Source organism: Phaethon lepturus, unplaced genomic scaffold, assembly GCF_000687285.1.
Source record: "Phaethon lepturus isolate BGI_N335 unplaced genomic scaffold, ASM68728v1 scaffold33449, whole genome shotgun sequence".
NCBI classification, from domain to species: Eukaryota; Metazoa; Chordata; class Aves; order Phaethontiformes; family Phaethontidae; genus Phaethon; species Phaethon lepturus.
Genome location: NW_010564622.1, coordinates 1 through 10,103, shown reverse-complemented (window position 1 = coordinate 10,103; position 10,103 = coordinate 1). Strand labels below are relative to the sequence as shown.

Genomic DNA, 10,103 nt, shown 5'->3' with positions numbered 1-10,103 from the left:
TGGCAGCAACAGTAGTGCTTACTAACGAAACTGTTCCTGGCTTCTTGGAGGGAGGTATGCTCCAGTTTGCTCCAGTAGAGCAAAGGCTGCACTCGTTTCTGTTACCCTCTTCTGCTTATTTATGAACAGCTGGCCAGTGACTGGGGACCTCTTTTGTTTATATAATGTATAGTGTATTTCCCCTATATATAATGCCCTCCATGGAGTTTGTGGGAACTTGAGGAGCCTTAGAGTTTCTTCATGAGATTTTTTTTTTTTGGTCAAGTACCTGCTCCTTGGGCATCCTGGAATAAAAGTTATGACTTTGCTGTCCTCCTTAAACACAAGAAAAATGGACATTCAGGACTTGTTTAACTGGATCTTTTAGGTGCCACATTCCTGTTGCAGAACATCCCATGGTTGGCATTGCAAACTCAACGGGCGCCGTGGAGTTTTGCCACCTGACTGGAAGCGAGGTAGGTGGCTGTAACGCCTGCTGCTGTTGAGGCTGGGTTTAACCCGTATTTGATACATCTCTATATTTATTAGCAGTGTGCAGAGACTTACAGTAAAGCTATATGGTTTCCATGGCTTCCTCAGGTTGCTTATCTTTTTTGATGCTTCTTTTGTCTTCTGCTAATGTTTCTCATAACTTCCACAAATTTGTTCATGGCACCAGAGAGACTGGCTGGGCTCTACCCACCAGCCGAGTGTGGGAGATGAGAGGCGTGAGGGGAGCAGAAGCAAACCCTGGAAACTGTCACTTGAGAATAAGTATGGACTAACTGGTAGACACAGCAGAAAGCGCAAAGTTGTTAAAAGCAGGGAAGAATTTTGGAGAGGGGATTCTTTTGGTTGGCGAGAGAAATGAGTAATCCAAGAGTGCCATTCCCACAGAGCGAAGAAAGAGGAAGCCAGTGTATAAAGGAACTCAACAGTCAGGTCATCATTTCTCCTGCACTTCATCACTCACTGAGAGGAAGCAAAGTTTAAGAGGGATTTGGTGGGAGATGGGAAGCAGAAGGGTGGGGATGCTGCGTGTGCATATGTTTGCCCTTCAGCTAGTACTAAGCAATTGTATGTTGCTGTGGGACAGTTAATTTCTTCTTTAGTGTGTGACCCTGATGTGCTCATCAGCCTCTGGAAAGCACTTGCCGTAGGTGGAAGCAACACAAGCCTTGTTGTATACCTGCTGTCTTCCCGGTCTTAACCCGTTCCTTTTCTTTCCAGTAGAAGAACAGCTGCATGTTGGAGCCATGCTTCAGGGTCGATCTCGGTGCACAGCGTCTGGCCTTGTCTTTAGACTGGTCCACAGGACGAGAGCAATGGTGAGGATGGGAGATAAAGGCTGGTGTTGGAGGTCATCATGTGTGTGACAGCTTTCAGGCATAAATTGAGGACTTTGAATGAACCTTTGGTGGCTTTTTTGTGAAGTGGTTTATGACTTTCTTGGTCCCAGCTGTGTCCCTGCACCTTCTCTAGAAGTTACTCTTTCCAGAGCAAGGGTGACAAAGGAGGAAGAAAACATACTGTGGCCACTGTAACAGAGACTAAACCAACAACAAAGGTGAGGTTGTGCTATGGCGAATGGCGGCAGGTGAGCCAGGGACATGTCTTCTGTTACCTTTCCTAAAAGGAGAGACCAGAATGGGATGCAGATGGATCTGCTGGTTCCAACTCTGCTTTAGAACGGCTGAAATTTTAGTGTGAAGTTCTGCTTAAGAACTGCTAATAATAGCATGTGTAGGAAGTTTAAATATGGGTTAGTAAGAAACGGGAGAGAATTGTTTTGGAAGTGGCTCCTTCCTCTCTTTAATGCTCATACGTTTGATTTCAGAAATGGCATCACTACGTGAAATAACATGGACTAGCCATGGAAATTTGGGAGATTCAGTACGGTTTAGTAGCTTGCTTATGATGTAGAACTGGAAAGAAGCCTTGAGTCACCAGATCAGTACCTACAGTTGCAGGTAGCCAAACAGAAGGTGCCTAGTTCATGTCAGAAAAATCTGTGCACTGTGAGCTGCAAAACTTTTGTCAGCGCTCCAAAAACATTGTGTCCAGAAACTGCAGCTGTACTGTGCCACAGGAAGAGAGCAGGAAAAGTCAGGATCAGCCGGCACTTCAGATGTCTCTAATAGCAGGGAAATAAAACATTTCTTCATACTCAAAAGGAGGGAAGAGACTCTGAGAGGTCCTTGTCAGTCTGACTTGAAGGAAAAAAAAACCCAGTCCCTCTTTACATGGGGTTTGTTTATTGATGTAATATCAAGCATGTGAGAAGTCAGGTTATGCATCTAGGAGAAAGACAGACCCAGGGCTAGTTTTCTTTCCCTCACGTGAGTGTGAGTGGTTTGCTCCCCCGGTGAGATCAGGGAATGGGGATCATTGGTGTATATGATTTTCAGGCTGAAGCTGAAAAGAACTGTATAAATGTGTGCATTCTTTCCGCTGTACTACCAGTTTCTGTCAATGTTTAGTTGAATCAAACATACATATTTATGTTATGTTATCTGTCTATACTTTGGCTGCTATTTTTTACTATAACAGCTGCTTAGGACATGAGTTGCAGTAATTTCTAATGTTTTCTCTGTATTCCCCTGTAGTGGATGTCCTTTGAGAGTGATCAGCAGCGATTCTGAGGGGAAGCTGAATCTTTTCTCCATAGATGAATCTGCTCCTTCTGTGCATGTCCTGAACCAGTGGGAAGCTCACAAATTTGAGGCCTGGATAGCTGCTTTTAATTACTGGGACACTGATATAGTGTATTCAGGTCTGTAAGGACTGGGAATCTGATTTGGGGGTATTGGGAAGGGGGCACCTTGTTTAGGGATGTGTGTTCCTTGGGATTTTACTTTCCAGGCTTGGGTACGCTGCTTAAATCACACCTCCTGTAAGAGCTGGGGTCTCTGCTAGGGGTAAGAGGCTTCTTGATTGTGGGATGTGGTTGGAGTTAGGAGAAGCTGTGCCTTTTAAACTGTTCCTTGGCTGGCTATTGGCAAAAAAGATGATAATCCTTTGTGGCCTGCAAAAGAGAGCCAGAGAGCTTCCAGAGTCCAGTCTTTATATTGCCTGAATTTTTTTTGCTTAGCAAAGTGAGGGTTTTGTTAATGCACGTCTCTTCTGTGGTGTCGAGTACTGTGAGCCTCAAATGATTCTTGGTATGTCTGTCAAATGCTAGGAGATCCTAGGGCTGAAAAGTATCAGCTCGGTGTTTGCTGTGTTGCCTCAGCACCATGCAGTGGTCATTTGGGTGCTGTTCGGGGTAACAATGTTTTTGTCTGTGCAGGAGGAGATGACAGCCTGCTAAAGGGCTGGGACACCAGGTGCAGCCCAGAGGCTCCTGTCTTCACCAGCAGGAGGTAAGCAAGCCGTGTCTATAGCTGGACCCTACAGCTATCCTGTATGAACATATGGTGCTACCGTGTTCCCTCCCAAGCCACAGAATTCAGAGACGTGCAGTGACAGTGGAGTCCTGTTTCTGCGTTTCTTGGGAAATAGAGACATCTGCTAGGTTTTTTCATCAGGACAACTTCAGGTTGAAACTTTCTTCTTCATGTCTTTCAACATAATAAACCAACTGCTCACTTCCACACATGAAGATGGTGGTAGCTTCTTCCTAAAAGAAGGATTCTGATTTACACTTTTATTTTGGGAGTTTTGGTGTGTTCAATTTGGGTATCGTATTATGGAACATTTTTTAGAAAATATTTTATTCTCCCCTGTTCACTCATTTGAAGTAATCTCTTTTTCTTGTGGTATAACATATCTTTTAGAACATGATTAAAACAATATATACAACTCTTCAGTTAAATTTTATATGTAACCTTAAAATACACTGGGGATTATTGCTATAGAAATATTAAGTTTTGAGAGTAAAGTCTCCTGGGAATGAAGTTGTTGTGCTGAAATTCTCTGAACACCAGTTTATGGTACGACTATTACTAGAAAGTATCTGTGCTGAGAGAATGTGTGAGTAGAAGTTTTGCCTGGAAAGGCTGTTGGACTGTGTTGATGGAACTCTGCCTGTGGGTTTCATTGGACTGAAATTTGAGTTCACCTTGCTCTCCTTTCCTGAGACACCTTAATGCAGTAATGTGGACCCCAAATCCTTGACATTCAAGGAAGAATCTCTTCTCAGGTGGTACATTGCTGTCTCTTCCCTCTGCTCTATGTTTCTCTTTTGCAGACATTCAATGGGTGTGTGCAGCATTCAGTGCAGTCCCCACCGGGAGAATCTTCTGGCTACTGGCAGGTAAATCCCTTCTAGCTGCTCTTCACTAGTGTGGCCAGCCTCCTCTCTTATTTTGAAAGTGCTACTGCGTGACCTTTTCAGAAATTCAGTGTGGTGAAGAGCATGCAATCTTTCCTAATTTTCTTTTGTACTTACTGCACTGAATCAGCTTTGCTGCTTGTCTGTGTACTTATTTGTGATATGTCTCCAGCTATGATGAGCATGTCCTGTTGTGGGACACCAGGAATATGAAGCAGCCGCTGGCAGACACCCATGTTGAAGGTGGAGTTTGGAGGTTGAAGTGGCACCCGACCTGTGATTTTGTGCTGTTAGCAGCCTGCATGCAGAGTGGATTCAAAATCCTTGACTGCCGTGGAAGCATGGGTGAGTGTTCAGTGGAACAGAGATGCTCTTGCGCTGCTCTCCTTTCCTACCCCCCAGTTAATGAGGGAACTCCATCCCTGAGCTTGCTAGGAAGATGTAGATGTTGTTAATAGCCACAGACTTTTACTCCAACGTGAGGTAACTCTTCTGGCTTTCCCAGAACTATCCTCACCATTGGCCTGATTGGTTCTGCAAAAGCACTCTCATTATTTGTGTGTAAATCTCTCGTAACTTCTTTTCATGGGAAGAAAGCCTGTTTCTTTTGGTGTGAAGGCATTACCTGTTGACATGACCATTCCAGTTTGCATTCATCTTGATGGTTCAGAGGTTCTTCCAAATGTCAGGTGATGCTTTACTGTCAGCAGAAGTTAGTGACCTGCTGGTGAATTGGTTATTGCCTCAGAAAGGAAGTGCTGTGCAGTCTGGTTAATCTGGAATGACATGAATAAGCTCTCCATGTGAATCAGAAGGTATTTACATGACTAAAAGCTGTTTGCATTTACATTACAAATACAATCTTGCATAAAATGGTTGCCTTCCTGGGTTTCTCTAGGCCTTGGGCAGATCCACAGCTTGCGAAATGAGGATAACATTTCTGTTGTATGGGGAAGGGTGGACCTTGATGTCCATTTAATATCAGAGTAAGCATTTGACTCTGAAAGCTTATGGGAAGAAAGCATCTGCAATTTATTAATAACCAGAACCTGGTCTGGCAATCTCACCAGCTGGACTTATGGCTCAGTGGGGATCACTGTGATCGATCTTGTCTTTCTTAAGCCTTTTTACGTATTTTGAATAATGAGGCTCTTAGACCTCATGCACTGATCTGCTTACTGAACCAGGGAAAATGAAGGCTAGTGAGAGGTGGCTGAAAAATTGTCAGGAGAGGCAGCGCCTCATTTCTCCTAGAACACTTAACTCTGTTGTGAAGAAGGTAACAACCAGAGAACTCTTCCTGTAGGACACAGCCAGCTGCTTCTGAGCAGCCTGCAGCAAACCATTTTGCAACTTGATTTCTGCTTGTTTCAATTTTTTTTTTTTTTTTTTTTTTTAAAGCGGAAAACATGGAAGAATGTATCATCCTGTCATCCTATGTCTTGCACAATTCCTTGGCCTACGGGGCTGACTGGTCAAGGTTGTGTCCAAGGGATTCCTTGACTGCAACACAGGACTCCTCTGCTGTGTGCCAGTCTTCGGAGGAGCTTGTGGGAAGAGCAGAAGAAGGAGACGAGAGACTGAATTTCCAGGTCCAAAACCTGAAGATAATTTATGAGTCTCCTACAGCTACTTTTGATGTAATACTGGATGAGGAGAGTGAAGGCCCTGCCTTGCCGCTCAAAGCAGAGGCGGGTCCTAAGCTGTCTGGGGCTCCTGACCTGGTTGGGGGCTCTGCTTTAAAGAGGAGTTTAGATCTGGTTGGGGGTCCAGACCGAGGGGGAGATCCTGAGTCAGCCAGCCATTCTGACTCGGGAGCAAAGAGATCCAATGGAATGGGCCTGGACAGAAGCGGTGATTCAGCCAGGTCTCTAGACAGCCCAAAAGAAATGAGCATTGTAGCAACTTGTTCTTTCTATGACAATATCCTCCATGTCTGGAAGTGGGAGATGAGCCTGGTGACCCCTTCGGAGACGCCAAATACCAGATCTCTGTCTGAAAGAACAGTTGAAAGTTTGCAATGACTCTCTCCTGAGGGAAAGGGGTAGGAAAATTCCTGTACCAAGAGCAACATCTGAGCTTATGCTCTGTCTGATTTCTGTTGGGCTTTTCCAGTTTTATTGTTGAGTTTGTGAGTCTTTCAAGGCCGGTACTGATGTTTTTTATTTTCAGCACTGAAGAAGGCCTTTGCTTTGAGGGGTGTGGTCAAGCACAGACAAGTTTGTTTAGTTTTCTCTTAATGTACTAGTGCAAATTAGGACAGCCGCCTTCTCAAAGGCTACTTGTTTGTACCTTATATTTGAATCCCTTCAAGGCTGGTTTGCATTTCTGTGATTGATTTGCTAAGCCTGTTCTCCTTCATCACAAACCAAACTTCTCTACACTGCTACGTGTAGACAAACACAAGATGTGATCAGAGTTCTTCCTGAATGGCTCAGAAAAGCCCATGAGTAGAGGCGTAGCTGTATGTGTAGCTTGCTGTGTGATCTGTGAACTAGTATGTACTTTGGCGAGACGCTCAAGGACAGTCCAGATACTGGCAGCGGAATGCGCTCATAGCGGTCTTTAGTAGAGAGAAATTATTTTTTAGAAGGAAAGCCAGGCTGACTGGTATGACAGAGAGCTGTTCAGCGAGAGGAAGCTTTGTTCTGAGCAAGGCTGTTCTTGGATGGATTCTGGTGTGTCTGCGCAGTCTGATTTTTACATCAGATTTGTCAGCTTGTTATAATCTCACTTTATCACTCTCCAAGCTGAGCACAACCTGGTTTAGTATAAATTGTGTAGCGAGCCCCGCTATGTTTCAGTGCCACATTTAACCACCCGCCATTGCCTCTTGGTATCAAACTCATGTTTTCTGCTCTCCACAGTGAGACATACATTTAGCTCCAAAGTCAAGATCTTTCAGTTTTTTAAGGTGAACAGCTTTAAGATCAAAACCTCCAAAAAGTATAAGCAGTGTTTCCTGACATCTTTTAAAATTTAAAAACATTCAGTACAGAAACCAAAATCTTAACAACATTGCCCTAACTACCTCCAGGAATGGCTGCAGAATTTCTCATGGTTGCTCCATTAGCTTTCTTTTTTCACTGTGAAATATCAGCAAAACACCATTTCTGGAACAGTTTCTCTATTATCTTCCTAGAAACAAAAAACCAGCTTAAACTAGGTAAGTAACTTCTAGTTTGCATGGTTTCTCTTTGAGGGTCCTAAAGAATTAGTTGTTTGGAGGGAAAGAAACACCAGCAACAAGTATCTATCTATCTGTAACAGTGCTGCATCTAAAATGAGGTACAGCAGATCAGAATTTTACTGCTTTGAAACTCAGTTTTTCAAGGGTGAATGTGTATTTTAGAAAACATTCTTGAGCACTGTTACATGAAGATTCATATTAGTATTGTGAACAAGAGCTTTTGTTAAGAAAAACGACCCTATTTTTGGATGTTTCTAAAATAAAATCAATATAAGTTATTTATCTTGGTTGTTTTAAAGTCCCTCACAGACCTTCCACCTTGTCCCGTGATGGCTCGGTCCCTCTGAGGGTGTCTGGTGGTGGCAAATGTTCTTTGAAAGTCAGAGCAGACAATCCAGTTTCCTCACGCCTTGGTGAGAACATGGAGGATGTATCCCTGTAGCAACATGGCTTTTGACTATGACTCTGCCTTAATAGGTTGTAATGCTTTTTTTAATTGCCGTGCGAGATTAAGAGGAAATAGTCTGAGGTCAGCGAAGTTGGAGTGGTGTCACAGAATGTGACCAGATGGGGGCACTTGACATATGTGTTGTGCTAGTCCTTGCTTTGCCCTGAGACAGGAGTCATCCCCTGTTACAATCTGCCTTCACGTAGGGAAGGCAAGCGGCTTGTTCAAGACCAAGCTGGTATTAGCATCCAAGGGTATAGGAGCTCTTGCTGTTCAGCCTTGTGTTCACCTGTCCTCTGCCCCCTCCAGCCAGCTGAGATGGTTTTATTTTGGAAAGCGTGAGAGGGAGCCCAAGAAAGCGTCACCTGAAAGGAAGGGGTGAAGCACCACCTCTGCCGCCAGCAACAGGACCCAGAGCTGACAGCAGAAAACAACCACTTTCACATAACCATTATTCCGAGAAGCTTAAAAATAAGTGAAAAATGCAGGTCAGGCTTAATTAGGAAAACCACACCTTCCCTCCCCCCAACTATGGAGATGATTCTTGAACCTTCTATGCCAGTGTGCAAACAACTCCTTCATTTGTGGTTATCTGGGGCTGCAGCATCCCCTCCCTGCCATCACAGCCCCCTCCAGCCCTGAAAATACATATTATTTTAACAACACTTTAAGGATTCATTTTTCTGTCTTCATGACAGACTGGATGCTCACTGAGAACACAGTAAACATTCTTTTCTCCAAAAGTGAACATTTTATTTGCAGTTTAATTCTCAAATCCTTAAGCTTTGCAGTACTCTGTATTTGGAAAACCTCATTAAAAAAACCCCGGAAAACAAACAAATACCTTTTGGGAGGGCTACAGTCCCCGGACACAGAACTGTCACATGGAGGAATCATTTTCTCAAAGACCCCAGCACCTGGGTGTCAGAGAAAACATGTTATTTCCAAAGACATTTAGAATTTAGCAGTTTCTACTTTGAACAGTTGCATAGGACTGTCTGTGTAAGTGTCACTTGTTCCCATTTAATTTGATGAACAGCAAGACACTGCTCTGCTAGGAATAGATGTCCAAAATTAACAAATGTCAAGATAATGTTTCAAATTTAAAGTCATCTGTTCTTTCAAGCAGCTGCACTGCTAACGAACAGACATTAAATGTACCTATTAACTGTATCTTGATTTACTCTAAAAGAAAGATTAGTTTTACGGCTTGGGAAAGTCTGAAAAAATTGTGGCATTCAATATAAGCTACAGTTCTCAGAGAGTTTAGGGTATGGACTTGATTTTGCGTGTTGGAGGGCTCACTCCTGGTTTAGTGGAACATGTCATTTGTGCTGGGTGTGAATCCATCGAAGTGTTCCCTCTCTGGCTGCAAATGCCACCTGGCGTGAGCGGCAGCAGCAGCGCTCTCTGACTGCGGTAACGCCATTGGGCTGGCAGCGGCTTGCTCTCCACGGCCAGGAAACTCCAGACTCTCCCATGGAGATAAGACTCATCCTCACTTCTTCCCAGAAGAAAGGAATGATGTTTCAGCAGTGAAATGATCAGTGCTGGTCAATCATCTCTGCTCCGAGAGCAGTACGCCTGTGCACTTACACAACACTACATGCACAGCGTGAGGCACAAGTAACGCTCTCCTGAGTCAGGGATGGGAAACCAACCGCCAATTTCCCCAGAGCAATCGAAACCAGACATTGCAGAAAGACATCGTGGAAGGATTTGTTTTTAATAGCCAGTGACAGAAACTGTCCCGTATTTGCTGGTACAGGTTGCATCTCACACGACGGTGATGCTCTTCCCAGCGCCCTGGGAGCCCTACTGCTCGCTCCCTACCGCACGTAGTTCTTGGGGAAGAGCTGGAAGAGCTTGCCCTCCTGCGTTGCTGCGTTGCCTCAAAGCCATACTTTTCCAGGTTGTTGGGGTCAAAAGTGCCTGCCTTCACGTCCTTCTCGATGTGGGGAGCCACCACCTCGGTGAAGAGCTGCTTGGCCGTCATCGGCGGCTCGGAGCCCTCAGGGGCACGGTACGAGACGTAGGGCTTGAGCTTGAAGCCCTCCAGGTCGGGGACGACGAACTGGGGCACCATCTCCTTGATGAGGATGAACTTCCTGTTGGAGGTGTACACGCCCAGCTTCTTGGCCCCGCGGCCCTTGTTGTAGCTCCGGGGGCCGCGCTTGCTGGTGAACGGGGACATGCGGTCGGCGCCCCGCACC

At 44.8% G+C, this 10,103-nt stretch overlaps 2 protein-coding genes across 2 annotated transcripts in view; one reads left to right on the top strand and one right to left on the bottom strand.

The window, feature by feature from the left end:
* The window catches only part of DPH7 (diphthamide biosynthesis 7), a gene marked incomplete at its 5' end in the record, with an annotated part of 6,524 nt that extends 248 nt beyond the window's left edge, over positions 1-6,276 (top strand). The window contains 7 exons of the mRNA XM_010294931.1: positions 368-455; positions 1,213-1,307; positions 2,586-2,752; positions 3,269-3,341; positions 4,169-4,234; positions 4,425-4,597; positions 5,654-6,276. Coding sequence (XP_010293233.1) covers positions 368-455; positions 1,213-1,307; positions 2,586-2,752; positions 3,269-3,341; positions 4,169-4,234; positions 4,425-4,597; positions 5,654-6,276 — 1,285 coding nt within the window. The remainder of the gene's footprint in view (positions 1-367; positions 456-1,212; positions 1,308-2,585; positions 2,753-3,268; positions 3,342-4,168; positions 4,235-4,424; positions 4,598-5,653) is intronic.
* A 3,443-nt stretch (positions 6,277-9,719) lies between these two features.
* On the bottom strand, positions 9,720-10,096 carry MRPL41 (mitochondrial ribosomal protein L41; the record flags this gene model as incomplete). Its single annotated transcript, XM_010294930.1, is given in 2 exon segments — positions 9,720-9,779; positions 9,782-10,096. Coding segments are annotated over 2 exon segments (375 nt in total), but the record flags the coding sequence as incomplete, so codon positions are not given.
* Positions 10,097-10,103: the final 7 nt, after the last annotated feature.